Source organism: Lissotriton helveticus, chromosome 3_2 (genome assembly GCF_964261635.1).
Source record: "Lissotriton helveticus chromosome 3_2, aLisHel1.1, whole genome shotgun sequence".
Lineage (NCBI taxonomy): Eukaryota > Metazoa > Chordata > Amphibia > Caudata > Salamandridae > Lissotriton > Lissotriton helveticus.
The window spans coordinates 357,902,359-357,925,174 of record NC_136062.1 but is presented as its reverse complement, the minus strand read 5'-3'; the positions used below and the strand labels follow the sequence as shown (position 1 = coordinate 357,925,174).

The window sequence follows — 22,816 nt, the reverse complement described above, 5'->3', positions numbered from 1 at the left end:
TCCAGAATCCCAGTTAACTCTCGCACTGCTGCGGAGGCTGGACAGCCAGGCCCAGGTATGAAGGACAGCTGCAACTGATGGCAAGAGGAGTGAGGACCAGGCCTACACACCAGTTAAAAAATAACTACTTAGTTATATTTGTGTGTGTAAGGGGGGGATTGTCTCTTGCAGGGCAATAGCTCCACATTTGTTGTTTTGAGAAGGCAGGTACAAGGTAGTCATCTATCCTTTCAGGATCTGAATACGCGGTGTAGCCGAATGGACCCACTTTGAGCTCTTTCGTTCTCCCAGGTGTCAGGGACCCTCTGGATTCAGGATTCTACTGTTGAACTTCTTGGACCTCTAGAAGTGATTTACGTCCCTATCCAGTTATCCTTGACAACAAGCATTCCCAGGGGGCTCCTCCCTTGCTTATCTACCTCAGCTAGAGAGGAGCTCGAACCCTGGCTCCAGGCTGACCCCGCCTTGCCTCTTCTAGCTCTGAAAATGTCAATTCCAACCTAGAGTAGACCTTCACAGTCTTGATTTAGTGGAATCATTGTTTGGTCCGTTCATAACCTCTAGTGTTTTTAGGTCTCGCGACCTATCGATGCGCGGAAGCGCATCGAGCGGAGCGAGAATTCAAGTAGCCAAAATCCTCATGAAACCACCAGCTTTTTGCTGGCGTTTTCATGAAGTTCATGTGAACCACGTGATCAAACACGAACGCGCATCAGCCTCCCTCCCTCCTAATTGCATTTGCCGCACAGCACATCAAAGGGCTTCGCCCAGCGTGCGCTCTGCGGCTTCTCGGCTTCTCCTCCCCTAATTAGTCATTTTCGCCGCTCCCCTGCCCGCCGTGTGGCATTTCTCCTCCCCCCTCCCCTTCTCTGCCTTCCTTTCCCGGCGCACGCATTTGTTGACATTTCTTTCGCTGCTTTGAACTCCACTCCACTTGCAGCCTAGGCCAGACTTATTTTCTTTGCTAGTGCCTGCGCTGTTTTGAAAGCGGTACTCCTGCATTAGAGATTGAATTATCCAGACCACTTAAATCCTTCTAACATACATGTAAACACGAACTGACACAGCATGTGTACATCAGGTGCCGCACATTCCGAAATTCTAAATTCCAAGAAGAGAAAACACGGGTGTTTCTTTTGACGACTGTCTGATGCTGTGCTCTGCTGAGGAGTCATTTGCATGATCTTGCGATATCGCTTAGCAACAGTTTCCCCAACAACTCACACGTGCTCATTACTCACCAGTTGTTTCCAAAGAACAGACTTCACGCGCATCTCAGCATTGCGTTTCCCTGGCAGCACGCGAGCACGGCACCTACAGCATGTTCATGATTTCATCTCAACAAACTGCGGTTTATCGGAAACACTGCCAACAAGCATTGGCATAGCCAATAGGTCTCGCTTGTGGGACCTTATAAGTATTTAGTTTTGCAGCACAATATCCTTGGTGCAACAAGGATATTGTGCTGCAAAACTAAATACTTATAAGGTCCCACAAGCGAGACCTATTGGCAATGCCAATGCTTGTTGTTTTTTTAAGTATTGCATTGTTGCTCAGGTGAAGCTGGCAAAGGTGAGACAAGGTTACCTCCATTCAGGCCTGGCTGCCTCTCTCGATTAGTCTTTTTGAGTGTGTGGGAGCTCAGTCGCAGCTCACCTAAAGACTACGATCTCACTCCCATAATGCAGTTCACTAAAAAGATTTAAGAACAGTTAAAAACCTTCAGTAAGTGACTGCTACTTACAGCACTGCAGCATTGGCCCATGTCGCAAGACACGTCTCACCTCCACGTTGTAGCTGCTTTCTCATATATGTCTGTATTATCACGTGCCCATTGGAGGACAACTCCTCTTCTTAACAATAAAGTGATTTTCTCCACTTGTTATTGTGAGTAAAAATGAAATGAGAAAAAGTCAAAACTTTGGAGTGTTGGATACAAAAGAAACATTCTGTGCTGGTCATTTATCCAGAACACATTGCTTCTCACACCCAACATGTCTAAAAGGTTTCTGGTTGAGTAACTGTGGCTGTTCGTAGCCTCACCGAGGGATACGCACTCTTCAGGTGTGACGAGTATGGGTCTTGCGCCTTTCATGGTGAACATATTGTGTTCTTTACTTTCTTTAAGAGGCTTTGGGTCCGGTTGCTTCAACCATTGACTCCTTTTGCTCCTCTAACATCACCCATAGGTTTGAGGCTGTGTCAATCACATCTTAAATCAGCCCACAGGAGTATTTCATTCTTGCAGTTTTCTCTATTGGTTGGTCCTGTCCTTCCGCCTCCATTGAAATGCATGGGGGGGAGGGGGGGTGTTTATCTTACAACTGAAATCTGTCTGTAAGTGGCGCCGAAGGACTAGGAGTAGAGCAAAGTCATCTCAAAAATGGTTGTATTATTTTCTGTTGCATCCATTTTTTAAATGTTTTTGCCATTTGCTCATGATGCAGTACACAAACAAGCATTGGCAAAACTATGCAATAGGAACATGCAAATCTAATGGCTTTGCCAGTGCTTTTTTGCTTTCGAGGTAGCAAAACCACCCCTAAGCTGCAGAGGAATGCAATATCTTGCAAAACCCTGCAAGGAAAACATGCAGATGATGGTTTGCACTCGCCAGTCGACATAAGTGACGTGAACGCACACATGCTCGGGTTAGGTAGAGGTTGGATGGCCACACTGCTCTCTCCGCCCCAAGGTAACTTCTCGTTTTAGGCACCCCACAGAGAATGTTGGTGCTCAGTCTCCCAGCAGCACGAAGGAGCCCATGAATCAGCAGTCGCTGAGGAGAACACAAGTGATAGATGAAATGTTGGCATTAATCTCAGGCTCTGGGAACACTCTGGGCTGCTGTCCGTACCATTGTGTTTTTGCCATGATAGACACTGACCAGCCAAATACAAATCACTATGGGGCTGTCCTAAAAACCTCATCACTCAGTCATGAACTTGATAAATCTGTGCATAATGGGATGAGTGGCTATTGCAGGGAAGAGGGGAGCTGGGATGGTAGGCGATGACATAAATTAGGATAGTAAAGAATGAGGGAAGTTGAGATGGCAAGTATGGGATGGGATGGCAGGGAGGGAGAAGTGGCGAGGGTCGGGGACATGGAGAGTTGAGATGGCAGGTGATAAGATGAGTTGGGATGGCTGGGGACAGGAGGAGTTGGGAGGGTGTGGGATGGGATGAGTTTGGATGGCACACGACCAGCAGATTTGGGATCGCAAGGGACGATACGAGTTGAAGTCGCGGGGGACGGGGAGAGTTGGGATGGCGAGGGACGGGATGAGTTGGGATGGCGAGGGACGGGATGAGTTGGGATGGCGGGGGACGGGATGAGTTGGGATGGCGGGGGACGGGATGAGTTGGGATGGCGGGGGACGGGATGAGTTGGGATGGCGGGGGACGGGATGAGTTGGGATGGCTGGGGACGGGATGAGTTGGGATGTATGGGGACGGGATGAGTTGGGATGGCGGGGGACGGGATGAGTTGGGATGGCGGTGGGCAAGGTGAGGTGGAGTGGCGGGGGACACCATGAAGTAGGATGGCAGTGGTCAGGGTGAGGAGGGATGGGAAGGGCTATAATGAGTTGGGATGTAAATGGTGCAGACCAGGCATCCCTCGCGTTGTGTGGGCCGTTGTGGAGACTAGGCAAGCTATTGCCCAGAGTTGCAGTGCGGGACCCATGATCAGAATAGGCACTGAGGCGAGAATATCCGGTCAGGGGAATTAATGAGCCCGAGACCCGCCGAGGCGGGAATCGAACCCTGGTCCCTGGCCAGAGCTCTCCATCAAGGTCTGCCTACTCTAACCATTGAGCCACACTTCTCCACATGGATGGTGGGGACTGTGATGAGGTGGAGTAGTAGGTGACTAAATGAGGTGGAATCGCAGAGGCTATGATGAGTTCGTATCGCAGGGACTGAGATGAGCTGGGATGGGAGGGGTTGAAATGAGGTGGGTTGGGATGTCATGGGACCCAGAGAGTTGGGATGTCAAGTGATGCGGTGGTTTGGGGTATCCGGGACGGGGTGGGTTGGGATGTTGAGGGACAGGGTGGGTTCAGATGTCGGAGGACGAAATGGGTTGGGATGGTGGGGGACGCGGTGAGTTGATATAGCTCGGCATGCTTGTAAATTGAAATTGGCAGGGGACACATTGAGGTGGGATGGCAGGGGGCGAGATGAGCTGTAATAGTGATGAATGAATTGGGAGGGCAGGTGACATGGCGAGGTCAGTGGTTGGGCAGCGATAGTATTTGGGATGGCTGTCAACCAGGGGAGTTGGGTCTCCAGGTAACAATGAAAGTAGATGTTCAATTATGTCATGAGTTTGAAGAGAAGCTTTTAGAAATCTATAACATAAAGAGCGAGATGAAAGCGTGATAGGTTGAGTCAGAAGAATCTCTTATTGGGTCAGCTTGAAAATCACTGGATTGTGGCGCCACAACAGCGTGATGAAAGGTCCTGCAGGCTCTCTGCAGCAGCGTACAGTAAGCCGGGTTTGAGGGTGGTACTTGAGGTTAGCAGCGTACAGGAAGCCGTGTTTGAGGGTGGTACTTGGAGGTTAGCATTTCATCAGAGACCACTGCTCATCTGGAGTCTGGGCTGGGGGAGCTGGGAAGTGGTGTACAGTAGGTCCAGGTGAACCTCCCTTCTCCTTGATATATGCTGCTTCTAGACTCATGATGGAGGTTTTAAGATGTATTATTTTTTTTTCCTCAGTTGGGATGACAGCAGCTCCGTCAGCAGTGGCATCAGCGACACCATAGACAACCTCAGCACCGATGACATCAACACCAGTTCTTCCATCAGCTCCTACGCCAACACGCCCGCCTCGTCGCGGAAGAACCTCGATGTGCAGGTGAGGCGTTGTTCCCCAAGTACATATTCACAATTTTATTTGTGCATTTCTATGGGATATTGGTACAGGTATTCTCTGTAGTGAGCGGGTAGGGTAATTAAGTGAAATTACTTACCGCAGGAAGTAGCTTTTTAACTAGAATTTGAACATGGCCAATTCAATCTAGTCTTTTTTCAGAGGTTGCTAGGCCTTTCATTAGGCACCTAGGGACAATGCATTTTAATTGCATATTTTTATGTACATATTAATTGTAATTTTATGGTCTGGCTAGACAAAATATCATGTTCCAAGGCCTGTTACCAATTCTGTCAAATATGCATGAATTGGGCCTTGGCCACACCCAAAGGAGTGTTTGTCTCTTCTCATGTTATTGGCTTTTTGAGAACATCTTTGTGCCACCTGTGAGGTGCTTGCATTGCAATGCATGAGGGACTGTCTGACATTACATAATACTCTGAATAATCCAACATAAAATTATTGTCTAGAGAACGCAGTCACATTTTGTTTGTTTTCACTGCCGCAGGCTTTTTTTTATTGATTTATTCAGGACTCCAAACACAAGCCAGACTTATTGGCTTTGCCACTGCTTGTTTATATTGAAGTTAGTAGGGTTGAACATTTGTTAAATAGACAGGCAAAAAGTAAATGTTAAATAGACCGGCAAAAAGTAATTTCTTTTCCAGATGTCCGAAATATTAAATAATTGGTTTTCACTGCAGCACATTGTGGTAACAAAAACAATCTATTCTGAAATTGAACAAGAGGCATGTTTAATTATTTTTAGTGTTGATTAGGAATGTTAACATCCATTCCGGAGTTATCCAAATGCTTTTACACTTGTTTCTTCTTTAGGTGTGGTATTTCCTAAGAAGTGCGCTGGGCCAGCGCCGCAGCATTGGATTCCTATGAATCTGAAATTATAGCTCCTTGGAATAAAATACTTTGCTTGAGGCTTGCTCCGCCCTTCCCTCCATGGTAATTATGCTTAGGGCAGCCATCAGATGGAGCCTGGGGCTGGCACTTGGCAGCACAGTAGCTGCACTTTGAAGATCATTGCACAAGATCAGAGTAAAGCCCGCACTCTGCGTTGTCCGTGCCCGCTGGGTGCTAACCACAGAATGCAGATTTGTAGTTTCTTTAGCATCTTAATTGTTGCTTTTGGCATCGAGCATCCATCCATTGGTCTCCGTGGCTAGTAGTCACTGAGGCTCCCAGTGCATCCTTCTTTAGCTCGTCTGTGCCATTACAGAAGGCAGCAGTCATATGCAGTCATCTTGGTCTCATCCCAATATGGGTGGTCTAGGCCAACCCACTGTGCCTTGCCCCCTCTGAAGAGGACAAAAGACCCTCTAGACTGGTTTTTGCCCTGTTGAACTCCACCGGTGACGTCACATGGCCAAATGACCTGGGATCCTGTTTCTTGGCATACCAGTCATCCGAAATGTATTTGCCACTGGGGAGTGACTAGTAACAGGGCTAGGCTACCGCTGCTTTTTCGGACACATTTAATTGAGGTATATGTAGAGATTCCAACTTAGCCAAGGCGGTCCATAATATGAATAAGCAAGTGCAACAAATATGTCACATCCATAAGATACATCTGTCCCGCCATTCACCTCATTAGTACTATTTTAACACCAAAACACAGTAAAAAGTGGCTGAAAGTTGAACAGCCAACCTTTGCGTAGTGCCTTCCACTGCACATCGGTAAACGTTGCTGATTTTTTAGAATTTTTTTATCCCTTTGAGCTAGAAATATTTTTGTTGTTGTTAAAATCTGCTAGTAACGCAGCAGGGGACTGATTATGTAGCAAATGTGGCAAATCCATAATTTTGCAAAGAACGCCGCAGAATGGCATCATTCCAGTAGCCCTGCATATAATAGCCAACACGTGGCCTCAAAGCTGTCGCTGATGCTTTGTAAAGTGGGCGTTCCCTCATTTGCATGGGGTGTGGCCATATTCAATGGAGGACATGTCTCTATTACAGCAGCAAGCACATGTTCTAGGAAGGCACGTGCTGTGTGTTGCACAGGAGGTGTTGCACAGTTAGCACACTCCGCAGACCCTGTGGGAAGGCCACCGAAGGTCTGTGTTGATGCCCCCTCTATGTGTGGGGGTTTCCCTCAAAACCTCACCATAGGCAGACCCAGGAGGCCCACTGAAGCATTCTGACTGAGGTACAGCCAGTGCCACCGGGATTCTATGGCAGGAGAGGGTCAAATGATGTGGCAAAGAAAGGCAAATTATGTGGCACAGTGTGCCACATTTTGTAATAGTATTACATTATTATTTTGTCATTTTTAAACATGGTAACCCTGTCTGGGCGTTGGCTGCACCTGGTTAGTACCAGTTTAACACCCGAATATATCAATAAGCAACACATGTGACCAGTCCAGCTTTGCAAATGGCCTTTCAATGCATGGCATCACGTGTTGCAGCATTTTTTGTATATTTTTAACTGTTTGAGCTAGAATTATTTTTCCCTTAAATTCGGCAGATTATGCAGGTGATGATGGATTATTTGGCAGATCTTGAATTATGCAAAAATCCCTGTGGCCGCACAATCGCATAATTCTAGTGAAGCGGCTGGGAGTTGGTCAGCAGGTATTCCTTATAAATACAGTCATTGAGGTGGCTGCAGTGACTGGGAGTTGGCCCGCAAGTGTTCCTTGTCAATGCAGTCATTGAGTTGGATGGGGTGATTGCTTGTTGGTTAGCAAGTGTTCCTTGTCAATGCAGTCATTGAGTTGGATGGGGTGATTGCTTGTTGGTTAGCAAGTGTTCCTTGTCAATGCAGTCATTGAGTTGCATGGGGTGATTGCTTGTTGGTTAGAAAGTGCTCCTTATGAATACATTCCCTCAGGTTGGTGGAGATTTGTGCTCCATCACAGCCTCTAGTAATGTAGAGTTGCGTTCTGTAGTTCTTTGTGTACCGGAGGACGCATTTTCAGTTTGGTTCTGGTCCTCCGTGATATTTTACTCACACATGACAGCTGAGTACGCAGAGGACCCAGTGAAATTCCTCTGCTTGTGTTTTATTTTGAGATTTCTCCCTGACTGCTTTTTAATGAATGTTTTCATTTTCTCGCTGCGGTTGCATTGATGTGTTTCCCTGCTTTGGGATCGGGGCGCAGAGAGTGTGGCTTCTTTGTTCTCATGCCATGAAGTGCTCACTTGAAGCTACTTTGCCCAGACTCCCTGTTAGCGGCAGTTTGGGTGTCTCCGAGGTGTTTGCTTACGTTTCCAGGGTTCACCGTAAGTGCTCCACCAAACTTAGTACAATGGCACTGTATTGAGGCGCTGCCGGGCTGGTTTCGTACACAGCGGACCTACATTCATCGCTGAAGGCGGCTTATCAATGGCCCTGAAGGCTGAAAGTTGGCCCTTTACTGCTGCACAAGATGGCGGTTTAATTGCAGACTTCAGATTAACATTCACTGGTCCCACCTGATAAGACCATGGCCAAGGCTTTGTGATTGGCTCCCACCCAGAGTCTGCAGAGACCAATTTCGTTCTTCGTTTCATCGGGTGGGGATTAGGATGACTTGAGGTGATGGCCTGTGCAATCCTAGTGGCTTGCAACATTCTATTTTGTGTATCCAAGCAGTAATGGAAGATTAACTTTACATAAAAGGTAGTGCTCTGGTAAAAGCTGAGCTTCCAAAAATGTCAAACATTGAAAGAGAACGTCACTGTAGGAAATCTTGTGGTGTTTTAACCTGGGGTTGTCGGTCTCTTAGCTTCAGGGTATGATGAGCCATTGATCACTAAGACATCGACTTTTAGCCAAGTGGGTCAGCCGCCTGGGGACAGGTGCCTTGTATGTTGTGCGGCAACTCTTGAACAATATTTGGCAATGAGCAGGCTTACCTGATAGGATGTAAGGAAAATTGGGTAACCCAGTAAACCCTTGTAGGCTTGGGCAATATATAGTATCAAAGAGAAGTTGTCTACAAGGGATTTTACTTGAGAGACTTAAACACAAAAAATTGTACGCATTAGTCTGGAAAGTTAGTTGTATAAAATCTAACAATAATATATCCACAGGATAACACAGATAAATCACAACAATATACAAATATAGAAAGAAGAAAGCACACGGAAAAACCTATTGGATTAGAGAAACTGAATTTTATTAGATTAGATCAAAAAATGGGGATACAGACAGAAATGAATCTCACAGTGTAAAATTATGAACAGATAACAGAAATCAATTGACAAATCAGTTCATAATCAAAACATTTACTCCAAATAATCAACCCAGAGTAACTCAAGTCAAACATGAACAAAGGAGACTCTAAGGGAAAACAAATTATTTTTGGAGACGATGTGTAGGTCGATGTTTCGGTCTCTGTTGCAGGTGTCTAAAAGACCATCATCAGGACAGTTTTTAATAGTGTGGAGAACAACCCCTTTGAAAAGCATCTCATTGCCACGCTAAACTGACAGGTATAGTTGTGATTTCGGAGCACTAATCTGACGTGTTCCTGTTGTGCTCATTCACTTACCTGGCCAGTGATTTTACAAAACCTATTGCAGCGTTTTTTTTTTTTTTCCAGTTTATAGATTCTCAATGACAAATGTAGTATCTTGATGTGTGGATGCCTACTTTGACTCTGGATGCAAGGTAGAATGCGTGAGACTGATCTTATTATGCGATTTTATATGGCACAAACATTACCCGAATGTGTCATGTGTTATCTGATATTAAGGGTGTTAGACTGATGCTCCTCCTGCCCTGTGAAGACCATGGACTCTTTGTATAGGGTCGAAACGTCGACTATCATTCCACTAGACTGAGTCTATGCATCATTGACTTTTGAGTTTTCTGAGGATTGGTATTATGCACTCAATAAGTAATCCAGGCGTGGTTTTCTGACTCTTGATTGCACGCAGGTTCGCTTTATTTTACTGACCTTCCACTGCTCTACAACACCTGAAACTTGTCTACATTTTTGGTTCTCTCTTGCTATGAAATACGTTTCTACTTTATAATTTGTCCTCCGTGCTTTTTCGGCTACTTTTATACATTTTCCAAACTGTATTCCGTACATTTCTTTTTTTTTTTTTTTTTTTTTTTTTTGGGGGGGTTATAAACTTTTATTCAGTGACAGTACATACACACAGCTCCATGCCTACAACCCGGAGGCCGGCAGCAATGTAAGTGAACTTCAAGATCAGCATGGTAGGACCGGCAGGTCAACGGAGCAGGAGCCCCACAGAGAACAGTGGACACCCTGCCCCTTCTCCACTGTTTGAGCACACATACCCTAAGTTCCATGTCCTACCCATCCTAACCTCGCCCCCCCCTTTTGGAGCCCACCCAGTCCCACTGTGTGATATGTGTGTTGGTGTGGAATGTCTGTCTGTCCCCTGAAACCTAGCGTATAACTTCTCTTACAACCACCCCTCCTGAACTTACCCCCTTCCCCCCCTTAACTACCCCTGTGCTTGCCTCTGCGTGAGTCCCAAACCTATGCCTCCACCCTACCCGTCCTCCCAAACCGTGACCTACCCTCCACCCACTCCAAATCTCAGAGCCCCCTGTGTACTGTGACGACCCGCCCTGCAAGTAACACACTGGGAATAGCGGTCAAAGGACATACTAGGAAGTTCTTCCCATCGCCCCCGGAGATTCAGCCAGTTACGTGTCCAGGTCTCCACTAAGCACTTAACCCACAAGAATAGAGCCCCGAGCCTCAGTGTCCTCCACCCCCATCAGGTTCTCCTCCTCCTCATGCCCCGAATCCGTATCAGACTGTTTGGTAGAATATGTTAGGTACTGGTCCCAGAAATTTTTCGGTCTGCTGCGAGGGGGTAGAAGCTCGCTATAGAGCTGTGACTGCGTGCACCCATATAGCATATCTCTGGACCATCCATCTTTGGTCGGAAGAGGACCTCGCATCCAACATCGCGCCACCAGTCGTCGGGCCATTATGAGTCCCAGGTCTGCAAGGCGACGCATCGCCGGTGGGAGAATTCTGGAGTGTCCCAGGAGCGCCAGCGCCGGGTCAACCGGTAACTCAGTCTCCAGTATGGAGCCCAGCTCCCCAAAAATGTCAGCCCAGAATCTGTTGATGCCCGGGCACGTCCACGCAAGATGCATGAAATCCGCAACTGGAGAGTGGCAGCGCTCGCACTCCGCCGATTGTCGGAGGCCATACCTATGTAGGCGTTCAGGGGTGTAATACACTCTTTGGAGGAATTTAAAATGGATAAGTCTATGTCGAGCATTAATGGAAACCTTTCTGGTATTGCGGCAGCAGTATTCCCACATAGAATCGCTTATTTCTGCCTGCAGATCCCGTTGCCATGCCGATCGGGCTTTGGAGATAGTGTGTTGGCCGCTACGCTGGCCTATCCGATACAACCGGGACACCAGGTGACTAGGGGATGGCGTCTTGATAACGTATGTCAGTTCCGGGGTTTCAGGAGGCTCCTGCATGGTCGCGCCCAACGTGTCCCGCAATGCCGCGCGGATTCTGTGGAAATGAAAGCGCTGCATTAGCGTAGCAGACGGCCTGGATTGCGCCAGCTGTGTCCAGGTGATCGCTGTACCCTCTTTGAAAAGGTCTCCCAGTTTGAGGATGCCCAATTGCCGAAGCGCGCATAGGACCCCCCTCTCCCGTAGCGGTGAGAGCCACACAGCCCAGTCAATAGGGACTAGTGGGGAATACAATAGGTCCTGTCCGTGACTCCGAGCTAAAGAATGCCACGCATGATTAGTCGCTGTTATGGAATCCAATGTACCAACCCGGCGCGAGGTCGGTTCAAACACCGTGGCCGGAGGGGGGAGAGGGGCGGCAAAAAGGGTTTCAAGTATCACGTGGGGGATGTTACGATCCCCGTGAGTCCATGTATGCAAATGTGTTGCTTGCGCAACCCTATAGTATCTCTCTAAGTCGGGCGCACCTAATCCACCTTGCTCATATGGGAGCGTCAGGATTTGCCACTGTATCCTCGGTTGCTTGCCCCCCCAGGCCAACCGCGTGAGAGCCTGGGTCAGCGTCTTGAAGAAAACCTTCGGTAAAGTCACCGGGATGGTGTTGAACAAAAACAGGAACCGGGGCAGGACAATCATTTTCATCAGGGCAATGCGATCTGAGAGGGAGAACGGCAACTTGCACCACCTGTCGATATCGTCGGACAGTCTGGAATAGGCCACCCCATAGTTTTCCCTCACTAGAACGTCTGGGTCCGGGTGCAACTGTATGCCCAGATACCGAACCGGGTCGTCCGACCACTGTAGTGGATAATCCATCTCAAACTTACTCGTTGCCGGGGTCAGCGGGAACGCGACGGATTTGCTCCAGTTAACTTTCAATCCCGATAACGCACCGAACTGGACTACTTCCCGCAACACAGAGGAAAGATTGAGCTCTGGATCCCTAACATAGAGGAGGGTATCGTCAGCATACGTGGATATGCAGATCTTGTACGTAGGGAAACTGATTCCCTCGAGACTATGGTATTCCCTCAGTGCGCACGCTAGAGGTTCAGCCACGAGTGCATATAGCAGTGGTGATAGAGGGCAGCCCTGCCTGGTGCCTCTGCGTATTGCGAAGGCGTCCGACACTCTGTTGCCCAGGCGAATTCTAGCCGATGGTTCATAATATAACGCACCTATCATCTGCAGGAAGGGTTCTCCCAGGCCCAGCTTCCGTAGCACTCTGGTCATGAAGGGCCACTCGACGGAGTCGAACGCCTTTTCCATGTCCAGAAATACAGCTAGCGCCCTACTCTTCGGTTTTACATGTTGCATTGTCCCCAGTACAGTGCGTATGTTGTAGGTAAGGCTCCTGGTGGGGATGAAGCCAGCCTGCTCCGGAGCAACTAGTTCCGGGACTAAGAGAGCAAGACGTGTCGCCAGGACTTTGGCGTATAGCTTGGCATCGACGTTTATCAACGAGAGTGGCCGGTATGAGCTCCGTTCTGTCGGGGGCTTTCCCGGTTTAAGGAGAGTAATAATGAGAGCCTCTCGCATGGTCGGCGGCATACAGCCATCCTGACATATGCCGTCGAACAGAGTCGACAGGTAGGGAACCAACTGGTCCCCGAAGGCCTTGTAGAAGCCGACCGTCAGCCCGTCGGCTCCCGGAGCACTGCCCGTGCTCATGCTATTCAGGGCATCAACTATCTCTTCCCTCTGAATAGGCATCATCAGGAACTCCCTCTGCGCGTTTGATAGCTGTGGCATTTCAATAAAGTCTAAATAATCATCTATTGCCCCATCCATGCCGGTAGTTTTAGCCTCATAAAGAGTGGAGTAGAACAGTCGAAACTCTTCTAGAATCCTCTCTTCGTCGGTCAGGAGCTCGCCCGTACTCGACACCAACTCGCCAACTGCAAGCTGTCGCCTTTCGCTGCGAACCATGTTGGCCAGAAGAGATCCAGGTCTCCCACCCTCGCCATAAGTGCGAGCTGTAGCATATTTGCCCAAGTGTTGGACCTCCCTATCGGCTTCCTCATTGTATTCCGTTACTAGCTGTTTAATAGTAACTAGTGTGTCCCCGTCAGGGCCAGCCTGCAGCTTCTGCTCCAGCTCTGTCAGGCGCGTCTCCAGGTGTTGAAGCCGCTGCCTAATGGATTTAAGGACGCTGGAGTGTTTGGCCATAGCAACACCGCGCACATATACCTTGAATGTCTCCCACAGCGTTTGGAAGTCATCCACAGAGCCCAAGTTGATGTCAAAGAAGTTCTGGATCTCCTCTGCGAGTTCACCCCGAAACACTTCGTCTAGTAAAGAATAGGGGGGAAAGCGCCACGTGAACGGGGGGAGACGAGGAGTCGGCAGTTCGAGAAGCATGAGGAGAGGAGAATGATCTGAAAGTGTACGGGGCAGAATCAGACAGTCCCTTACTCTGCTAGCCAGAGGCCGCGACGCCAGCCAGTAATCAATTCTTGTATGTATTTCGTGGTACGAGGAATAGTGCGTGTAGCCCCCTCTGGTATGGTGCCTATGCCGCCAAACGTCAAGTAAATCCAGACGCGTCATTGCAGTCTGCAGCACTTCTGCTGCTGCCGACGGACTCCTATGCGGTCCCGCAGACCTGTCCAACATCGGGTCAAGAACCAGATTGAAATCCCCACCCCAGAGCATCCCTGTACATCCATACAGCTCGCATTTCTGAGCCAATGTCGTATAGAACTCCGGGGAGTCAAAGTTTGGGCCATACACATTCACCACCATACAATCAAGACCCCTGCCCTTGCATCTGCAGAGGACATACCTGCCCTCAGTGTCAACTTCCAGGGGCGTCAGTGTTAGTTTGGAGCCTGGGCTAACCCAAATAAGAGTCCCCCTAGAGTGTGTTGTGAACCCAGAAGCTACACTGCAATCCACCAGACCCTTATGGAGAAGCATTTTGCTGGTCAAAGGCAAGTGTGTTTCCTGTAACAGTGCAAGATCTATGTGATGTCTGCGCAGGTAACTGAGGACTTTACGAAGCTTCCTGAAGTCATTTAGGCCCCGTACATTCCAAGTTAAGACTCTTAAGTGTGCAGGTTCCGGCTCGCTCAGTGCCGTGAGCTCGGAAGTGTCAGTCCCACCCGCCATGGCAGAAGATAATAAAGTTGCAGAATAGATTTGCGGTAACTGCAGCTACACAGTCAAGCATGAGAAACGGAAGGGGAGCAACGTCTGCTTGCATATTGGGAGGTCCCCGCACAGATTGGCAAAGCACATTTTCAATCAAAAACAAAAAGAACAGTACAAAGACAAAAACAAACCCCAACATTCCACCCTCCTCCCACAGCTGACCCCCCCCAACTCGGTCACTCAGGTCCCCATCCCACCCGCCCCTCCCCAACCACCAGTCCAGAAACCCCATAGCCTATGGCTCGTGGGCAAAGGTAGCCAGCCACTACAGGCTTGCCTAGGAAGTCCCAACGCAATTTTCCTGAGTCCCCACCCCCCGCCGTACACCATCAGGCATGGATCACCCCATCAAACCACAGATAAACTTCTACATATCCCCCAGCTATGCCGGGGACATCTCCCCCCCCCCCCACCCACACCCCCATTGTCGCAACCATCACCCATCAAGCAATAATGAGCAGAGTGAGCAACAGTCACAGTGGGTGCAGTCTATACACAACAGTGAACAATAATCGTACCCGCCGCCCACGCCCTCTTATCTGCGACATCTCGGCAGTGAATAGTACCACCGAATCAAGATCACTCCAAGTCAACACAACCTCAAAAAGGATCAGATGGTAGAACACAGTACCACAGTGCGGCCATAGCCAGGTCACTCCTGATTGTCCCCACGTTGCTGATCGTCTTCTTCCTGATTGTCCACCTGCTCTTCCGGCTTGTCTCGAGCCCATTTCTTCAATGCTTTCTGCAGCTCTGCAGGATCAGTGAAGATGTGCGAGTGTCCCTGCCTATTCACACGCAGCTTGGCTGGGTACAGCATGGCGTAATCAAGGCCCATATCTCTGAGTCGTTTCTTGTGTGGCGCAAAGTGTTTGCGCGCCTCCTGAACCCGGGCCGTGAAGTCGGGGAAGATGGAAATCGCCGAGCCCTCGTATTGTAGAACACCCTTGGAACGTGCCAACCGAAGTGCCGTGTCCCTGTCTCTGTAATTCAACAGCTTTGCAATAATTGGCCGTGGAGGGAGACCCGGGTTAGGACGCGGGGCTAGCGACCTATGAGCACGTTCGACCACAAACATGGACGAGAACACTCCTTCTCCGAGCAGGTTAGTTAGCAGGTTTTCCACAAACAGCTCCATTCTCCCGGTCTGAGTGGTCTCCGGCAGGCCAAGGATGCGAAGGTTGCAACGACGTGACCGTGCCTCTAAATCCTCCGTCTTGTCTTGAAGAGTCTTGATCAACGTATCCGCCCGGCGTCTCGCGGTATCCAAGTCTGTCTGGGCCTCCTCCACCTCCGTGATGCGCCTTTCCGCCATGTCGTGCCTCTCTGTGTGTTTGTCGAGACGCTCCGCCATGCGGTCCATCCTATATGACATGGCGTCCATCTTGGTCCCCAGCGCTGTGATATTTGTTTGAATATTCAATTCCATGGAGCGGAGCATTGTTTTTATCTCCGAGTTGTCCTCTGGGCGTTCACCCGCAGGCGGGACCTCATCCTGGAGCGCCTGCGGGCTCAGCACCTGGACTCTCCGCTGCGAAAAGGGGAGTTTGCTCTGGGTCCTGTCTCCCTTCCCCATGGCGTGTTGGTTCCTGTTATGCCCCCGCGCGAAGGGGAAGGTGGCCGCCAAGCTAAAGTCCGCCGCCTGCAAGCCACTGGAGCAGCCCTACAGGGAGTTTCAGGAGATAGTCCGAAGCGGCAGGTCAGCAACCACCAGACAGTACAGCCGCCGCTAGCAATGCTGTGAGGCCCAGGCCTCGCGGTGAAGAAGCAGCGGGAGAGCGGGGGAGGTGCGCGGGCCCCAGGAGAAGGGCCGATCTCGGGTTGTGCAAGCTGACCAGGGCACCTTGGGTGGGTAGGAGGGGGGGGAGACAGCGAGTCACTACACTCCCCCCTCCGCAGACAAAGTCCGCGACGACTGCTGTGTGTGCCCCTGGCGCCCCCGGAACGCGGTAGGCCGCACCTGCGCCCCGTCCCCACCCGACTTCTCACCGTAGGGGATGGCGAGGGTCGGGTCCGCTGTGTAGACGATGATGGCCGCGCTCCCCGCGTCCGCGCCTCTGACACCTCTCCGAGCCCGGCGGAGGGTCCCGACAGCTGGCGGCGCTGCTGCTCAGACTCTGCCGCACGTCACAGCACGCAACGCGGGCACGTTGCAACTTGAGGCCGTGGATCGCAGGCCCTCCAAGAGTCCCAGCGGGGGCAGCCCGCCCGCTCCGCCGGGGTTGAATGGATCCGTTTCACGTCGGGTAGCCAGGTCCCCTGATGTTCCGCGACACTGAGGGAGGGAAGGGGGGACGTAGATCGTGGGTTGCTGCAGGATAGTGAAGGATAGAACGATGGTGTCGACGGAGCTCCGGGACTATGCGGCCATTTTCCGCGGCTGCTAGCTCCGCCACCCAGATTCGTATTCCGTACATTTAATATTTGTTTGATTACGAACTTGAAAATAGTTTGATCTGCTTTTTTTTTACTTTGAATCGTGAATGTAATGTAGCTAGTACCCAAATAGAAACAAAACCCCATACCTCTCTTAGTAAGGCAATCACTGATTTTAGCTTCTGCCCTAATTCTGAAAATTGTCTGTTAAAAATACAAAGCCTAGAAAAGGTTTGGCAAATTGCAATTTCGTTAATTAAAATAAATAAATATATATATACACACACTCTTCTTTTTGTAGAACACTCTTGCATCCCAGCGGTTGCTTCAAAGCGCTTTCCAAGTTAAAGTACATTTTCTGGGGAGAGGTGGTGATACAGAAGTTGGGATTATCCGATAACTGGGCAGTAACAATCGAAGGCGAACTATTTCTGGACACCGATACTGCCAATGTGAAATTTAATGGGACACATAATAGGGGCAGAGTTCCTCTAAGGAGTCCATAAAAGTCACCTGAAGGATCAGCAATAGATTAGTTTCAAATTGAATGCATAGTTTATGGACATTCTGAGGTGTGTTTGCAGGTAGTCCATTGAGGAAGGGGCACATAACCAGACTCTGAAAACAGAATTCAGCTCACAGAAGTGTTTAGATTCGGTCAACTTTCCTATACTTTGTTGCGGGCACTTACTGAGTAGTCATTGACTTGCCGATGATCCCCTCTATGCGTAGATCATATTGGGCGCATTTCAACTCTAGGTGTACACTCCTTACTGACACCAGCCAGTGACTTCTCCTTGGAAGTCTCTGAACTATTCTGGGTGGGGCTGACCTGGGTCCTGGTGGATGCACAAAGACTTGACTCTTGATATGTGACCAGATGTAAACACACCCCAAGGATTTGGCCATCTAGAAAATGAAGTGACTCCTGCCTTAATGTGGAGACCGAACGATATTGAATGTGGGAGACTAGCGAGCCCTCTTTTCTCTCAATTTGAAACAGTCTCTTCTTTTGCTTTGTCTTTGAGGGGAATAAGATGTGCCAACACTTTGGAATGCTTGTGCTTGCACCAGATTATTTAAAACTTCAGTGCACAGGGCCGTTCGCGGAGGTTTCGTACTTTCTTGTTCTTTTAGTCCGACACCTCTCCAGTACTCTGACAAAATACAAAGCTCATCTTGTGTACATTAAGTCTGAATAGAATAAGGTGTTAGCACCATTTTCCCTAAGTGACACATTTACTTTTAGGACCAGAAAGCTGGTGTATGTCATGTGATCGAAGTTGACAAGCGTGAACATACCTTTGCATCAAGGAAGGTGCAAGTGGAATAAAAGAACAACACTTCGGCAGAACTCTTGATAATTTGTTGTTTTACCAAGATCTGACCAAGGTGCGCTAATGACAGAGTGTGAGCTGCAAAATTTCATAAGTAGGATTTATAACCTTTTGCAGGATATGTAAACTTATATTATGGAGCTGCTTTCACAAAAACCTCTAAGCTGGCATGACCTTTTAAATCTGATAACTGATCTTTACTCCGAATCAATTTTTCTTTCCCATTGATGAGCCCTCAGATCTTTCGGAAGATGCTAACACCCTAGCCGTTCGGAGCTACCCCGGTTTAGATGCATGAACTTCAAGCAAGAAGGAGCCGAAACCACACTCCAACATAAAATTCATGAAGCGAAGTCCTTCAACTCTCGGTTGGCTGATGCGCTTGCCATGCTAACAAAGAAAATGCCTCTAGCGGATAAAATCGCGCCTTATAATCCGAAGCGTGGTCTGTCGCAGACAGGTCCTCACAGCTTGAAGACGGCGACTTTTGTTCGGCTTTGCTTGAGCTCCTCTGGCTGACAAGGAGTCCAACCTTTACTTCGCCTGTGGCAAGGGATCGTAATCCAAAAATAGATTCCAAATTACAGAGATTAGAAAACTTCTTTTGCTTCGGCGGAGGCTTTGGTTCTTATGTGGTTTGGGACGCTTTCAGGATTTTAAATTGAAAACAAGCTGTTCTGTAAACATCCATTATGGGGGTGTGCTAATCTACAGAAGTGAAATTCGAACCCATGATGGTTCAAGTTATGCTGCCTCTATTACATCACATTTTAGTCACCTGCAATAGTTTATCTTGATGACAATCCTCAATTACTTCTGATATCTCATTCCCCTTCTTCATAGATATCCTACTGCTTCTTTCAAAGGTAAACAATGCATAGAGAACTCTATATGTAATGTTTTACTTCATATTGAGAACTATCGCGCCATATCTCTCTTGCCCTGGACCGCTAAAGTGACCGAGGCCCATGTCAATTCCATTCTATCTGACCATCTGGCCCGTCATCAGATTCTGGACTCCAGTCAAAATGGCTTTCACTCTGGACACAGCACAGAGACCGCCCTACTCCACATTATCGAGCATCTACGTCTGGTGCTTGATTCCGGGCGTACGGCAGCGCTCCTTTTACTAGATCTGAGCGCTGCCTTCGATACTGTGTCCCACAGCATTTTGATTCAACGCCTAGAGGAAGCCGGAGTCACGGGAATCGCTCTTCAGTGGTTTCGATCTTTTTTATCTGATCGAACCTTTAAAGTGGCTATACCACCTGGCCAGTCCATTATCCATCCCTTGGATCTGGGAGTCCCACAGGGCTCCTCGTTGAGTCCCACTCTGTTCAACTTGTATGTGAAACCGCTAGCGGGAGTCGTCAAACAGTGGGGTCTGACAATGGCCTCATATGCTGACGACACAAAGCTAGCGGTGACACTGAGTGGAGACCCTGAGGTAGAGGCTCCCAGATTCCGAGCTGGACTTGTAGCGGTAGCCAATTGGCTTTGCACCAACTGCCTACAATTGAATGCTACTAAGACTGAAGTGATGGTCTTTGGAAAACATGTTGAGCTTTGGGGTGATCAGTGGTGGCCTCCAGAACTGGCTGTCACTCCCATACCGGTCTCAGAGGTGAAAAATCTAGGGATCTGGTTGGACCCTGCGATCACCTTCATTGGGCATTCAAAGAGGGTTGCAGGTACATGTTACGGCATATTGCGAGGCATAAGGCCGGTCCTTAAATACTTTGATCCTCCAACCCGGCAGCTCGTAGTCCAAGCCTCTATACTATCTCGGCTGGACTACGGAAGTGCGCTGATGCTGGGAGCTAACCAGGCTGAGGTAGCCAGACTTCAGAGGGTGCAAAATGCTGCGGCACGGGCCATTGTTGGTCTCCCCAGGCATTGCTCTGTCTCCGGCACTATCTCTTCTCTTCATTGGCTGCCGGTCAGGCAGAGGATTAAGTTTAAAGCACTCTGCCTGGCGTTCAAAATTTTGAAACTTTCCTCCCCACCAGCTCTGGTCAATCTATTGACCCCTTATATCCCTCGGAGATCTCTTAGATCTGAGGCCTTGCATTTGGCGATCTGCCCTCGATTTAAACTCAGCAGAATGGGTGGACGCTCTTTCCGGGTGCTTGCTGCAGGACTATGGAACTCGCTTCCAGCGCACACCCGTGCTCTGAATGATCTGTTCATTTTTAGGCGTACTATTAAAACGCTCTTGTTCTCTACTTCTGATTAGCCCTCTTTTATTCTGCCTGTTATGTTACAGTACCTGTCTGAGCGCCTGGACGCCCCTTTGCTGGGGTATCAGTGCGCTTTAAAAATATAAATAACATAACATAACATAACATAACATTGATGCCTCATGGTTTGCCCCAAGAGAGGGGTCAAATGATACTTTGCAGCCTGTATAGCGTCAGCGCAAATGGAACAATCAGGAAATTGAAGGAAGCAAGTCTCGCACCAATGCTAAAAGATCATCCGTCCACTCCTAGCAAGAGCAGGACTTGGATTCAGCACCCAGTGGAATACTTTGGCAAGGATGTGTCTGAGTATAAAGATGCCGCTCGACAACCAGACCCGCGTGGTTTCCATAAAATGCTCCCCAAGCACTCCACCTCTTGAATATTGACCAACTACAGGCCAGAATCCTTAAGAGGCATTGTACAGGGAGTGGTTGCAAACATATCCTCAAGTTATGCCCAGCTGCATCATAGGAACTGGGAGTGACCTGACTGTCTCATCCTTTCTGATGGAAAAGAAGGATCATGTGACTATTGCGCTGCTTGAATGGTTATGTATTAACTTTTGACCAGAGATAGCTTGCACGGGCTTCGTCTAGGTTCACTATTACGCTTGCAGTGCCACCGGCATTTGGGGAGAGGAAGTTGATGGCCTGATGACGGCTGTAGTGAGGATGTTCTGAAGGGAGGGACAAATGCACTGGTCATCTGATGGGTGGGAAGCCAGCTCCTGACTCTCCAGACAGGGCTGCAGCCTGCCCTTACATGACTGCTAGGAAACCAGCTCACAAAGGCCAGTGAAATATATTTTGTTTGACTTTCTAGGAAAGCGGGATGGAAGGTGCAGAAGAACCAATACCTCTCCTGGTTTGAGTTTCTAGGGGAGCAGCATGGAAGGGCCACAAACGCGACAGTCCTCAAAGAAGCGCACAACTACTGGCTTTGTTGTGAACCTTCATGTTGCACCATTCCAAATATGGCTGTACAGTCAGGATTTATCAGAAGTCAGTGTCTGCGCCCAGTCAATGCAGAGTGAACGGATGCTGGGTTGGCAGCAATGCCCACTTGCAAGACTGGTCGTGTTATAATTTAGGACACCTAAAAAAAGGCTCATCTCTTTGGCTTCAGGTACATTCAGGCCAGGAGGAATCCTGCTCGACTTTCAAGTCAGGCGTTTGAGCTCACTCACTTAGTTCCCTCCTAACAAACACTCCCTACGCCTTAGTAAGGGACTGTACAGTGGAAATGTTCCCAAGGTTAATGATGTGATGATAAAATAACAAATTACTTCCCGGTTCCATTTGTCTGATCTCTGACTATAAGACTGATAACGTTCTAATCAATTATTACCCAAGTCAAGGATACTCATTTTATCCATCCTAGAAATGTGACCTGCTGAGAGCAAGTGTATATGCTCTGATTTGACTGAATGTTGGTGCCAGTCAGTATCTCACTCTGTCCAAGTTGTCATCATAGCTAGTTGGATTCGTGTAGCCTCACTCATTCTGATGACGTGGCACTTCAATTTTCAGGCAGGACCATACCTCCCTAGCAAGCAGTGTTAATATGTACCTCAACATTCACAGCGGTGATGGCGCTAGTAGAGAGCTTGGGATGCGCATGCGCTGCTGGGGCTAGCCTGTCTTACAACATTCACAGCAGTGATGGTGCTAGTGGAGCGATTGGGATGCGCATGCGCTGCTGGGGTTAATCTGTGCCTCAACATTCACAGCGGTGATGGTGCTAGTAGAGCGCTTGGGATGTGCATGCGCTGCTGGGGTTAATCTGTGCCTCAACATTCACGGCAGTGATGGTGCTAGTGGAGCGCTTGGGATGTGCATGCGCTGCTGGGGCTAGCCTGCCTCTCAACATTTACAGCGGTAATGGTGCTAGTGGAGAGCTTGGGATGCGCATGCGCTGCTTGGGTTAATCGGTACCTCAACATTCACAGCGGTGATGGTGCTAGTAGAGAGTTTGGGATGTGCATGCGCTGCTGGGGCTAGCCTGTCTCTCAACATTCACAGCGGTGATGGTGCTAGTGGAGAGCTTGGGATGCGCATGCGCTGCTTGGGTTAATCTGTGCCTCAACATTCACGGCAGTGATGGTGCTAGTGGAGCGCTTGGGATGCGCATGCGCTGCTGGGGTTAGTCTGTTTCTCAACATTCACAGCGGTGATGGTGCTAGTAGAGAGCTTGGGATGTGCACGCGCTGCTGGGGTTAATCTGTGCCTCAACATTCACGGCAGTGATGGTGCTAGTGGAGCGCTTGGGATGCGCATGCGCCGCTGGGTTTAATCTGTGCCTCAACATTCACAGCGGTGCTGGCGCTGGTAGAGAGCTTGGGATGCGCATGCGCTGCTGGGGTTAGTCTGTTTCTCAACATTCACAGCGGTGATGGTG

General features: G+C 49.0%; 1 protein-coding gene across 6 annotated transcripts in view; it reads left to right on the top strand.

Annotated features, from left to right (window-relative positions):
* Nucleotides 1–22,816, top strand: part of NAV2 (neuron navigator 2) — an 830,108-nt gene that overhangs the window by 699,769 nt on the left and 107,523 nt on the right. For all 6 annotated transcript variants that reach the window (XM_078684226.1, XM_078684230.1, XM_078684229.1 and 3 more), the window contains one exon: nucleotides 4,725–4,863. In XM_078684226.1, coding sequence (XP_078540352.1) covers nucleotides 4,725–4,863 — 139 coding nt within the window. The remainder of the gene's footprint in view (nucleotides 1–4,724; nucleotides 4,864–22,816) is intronic.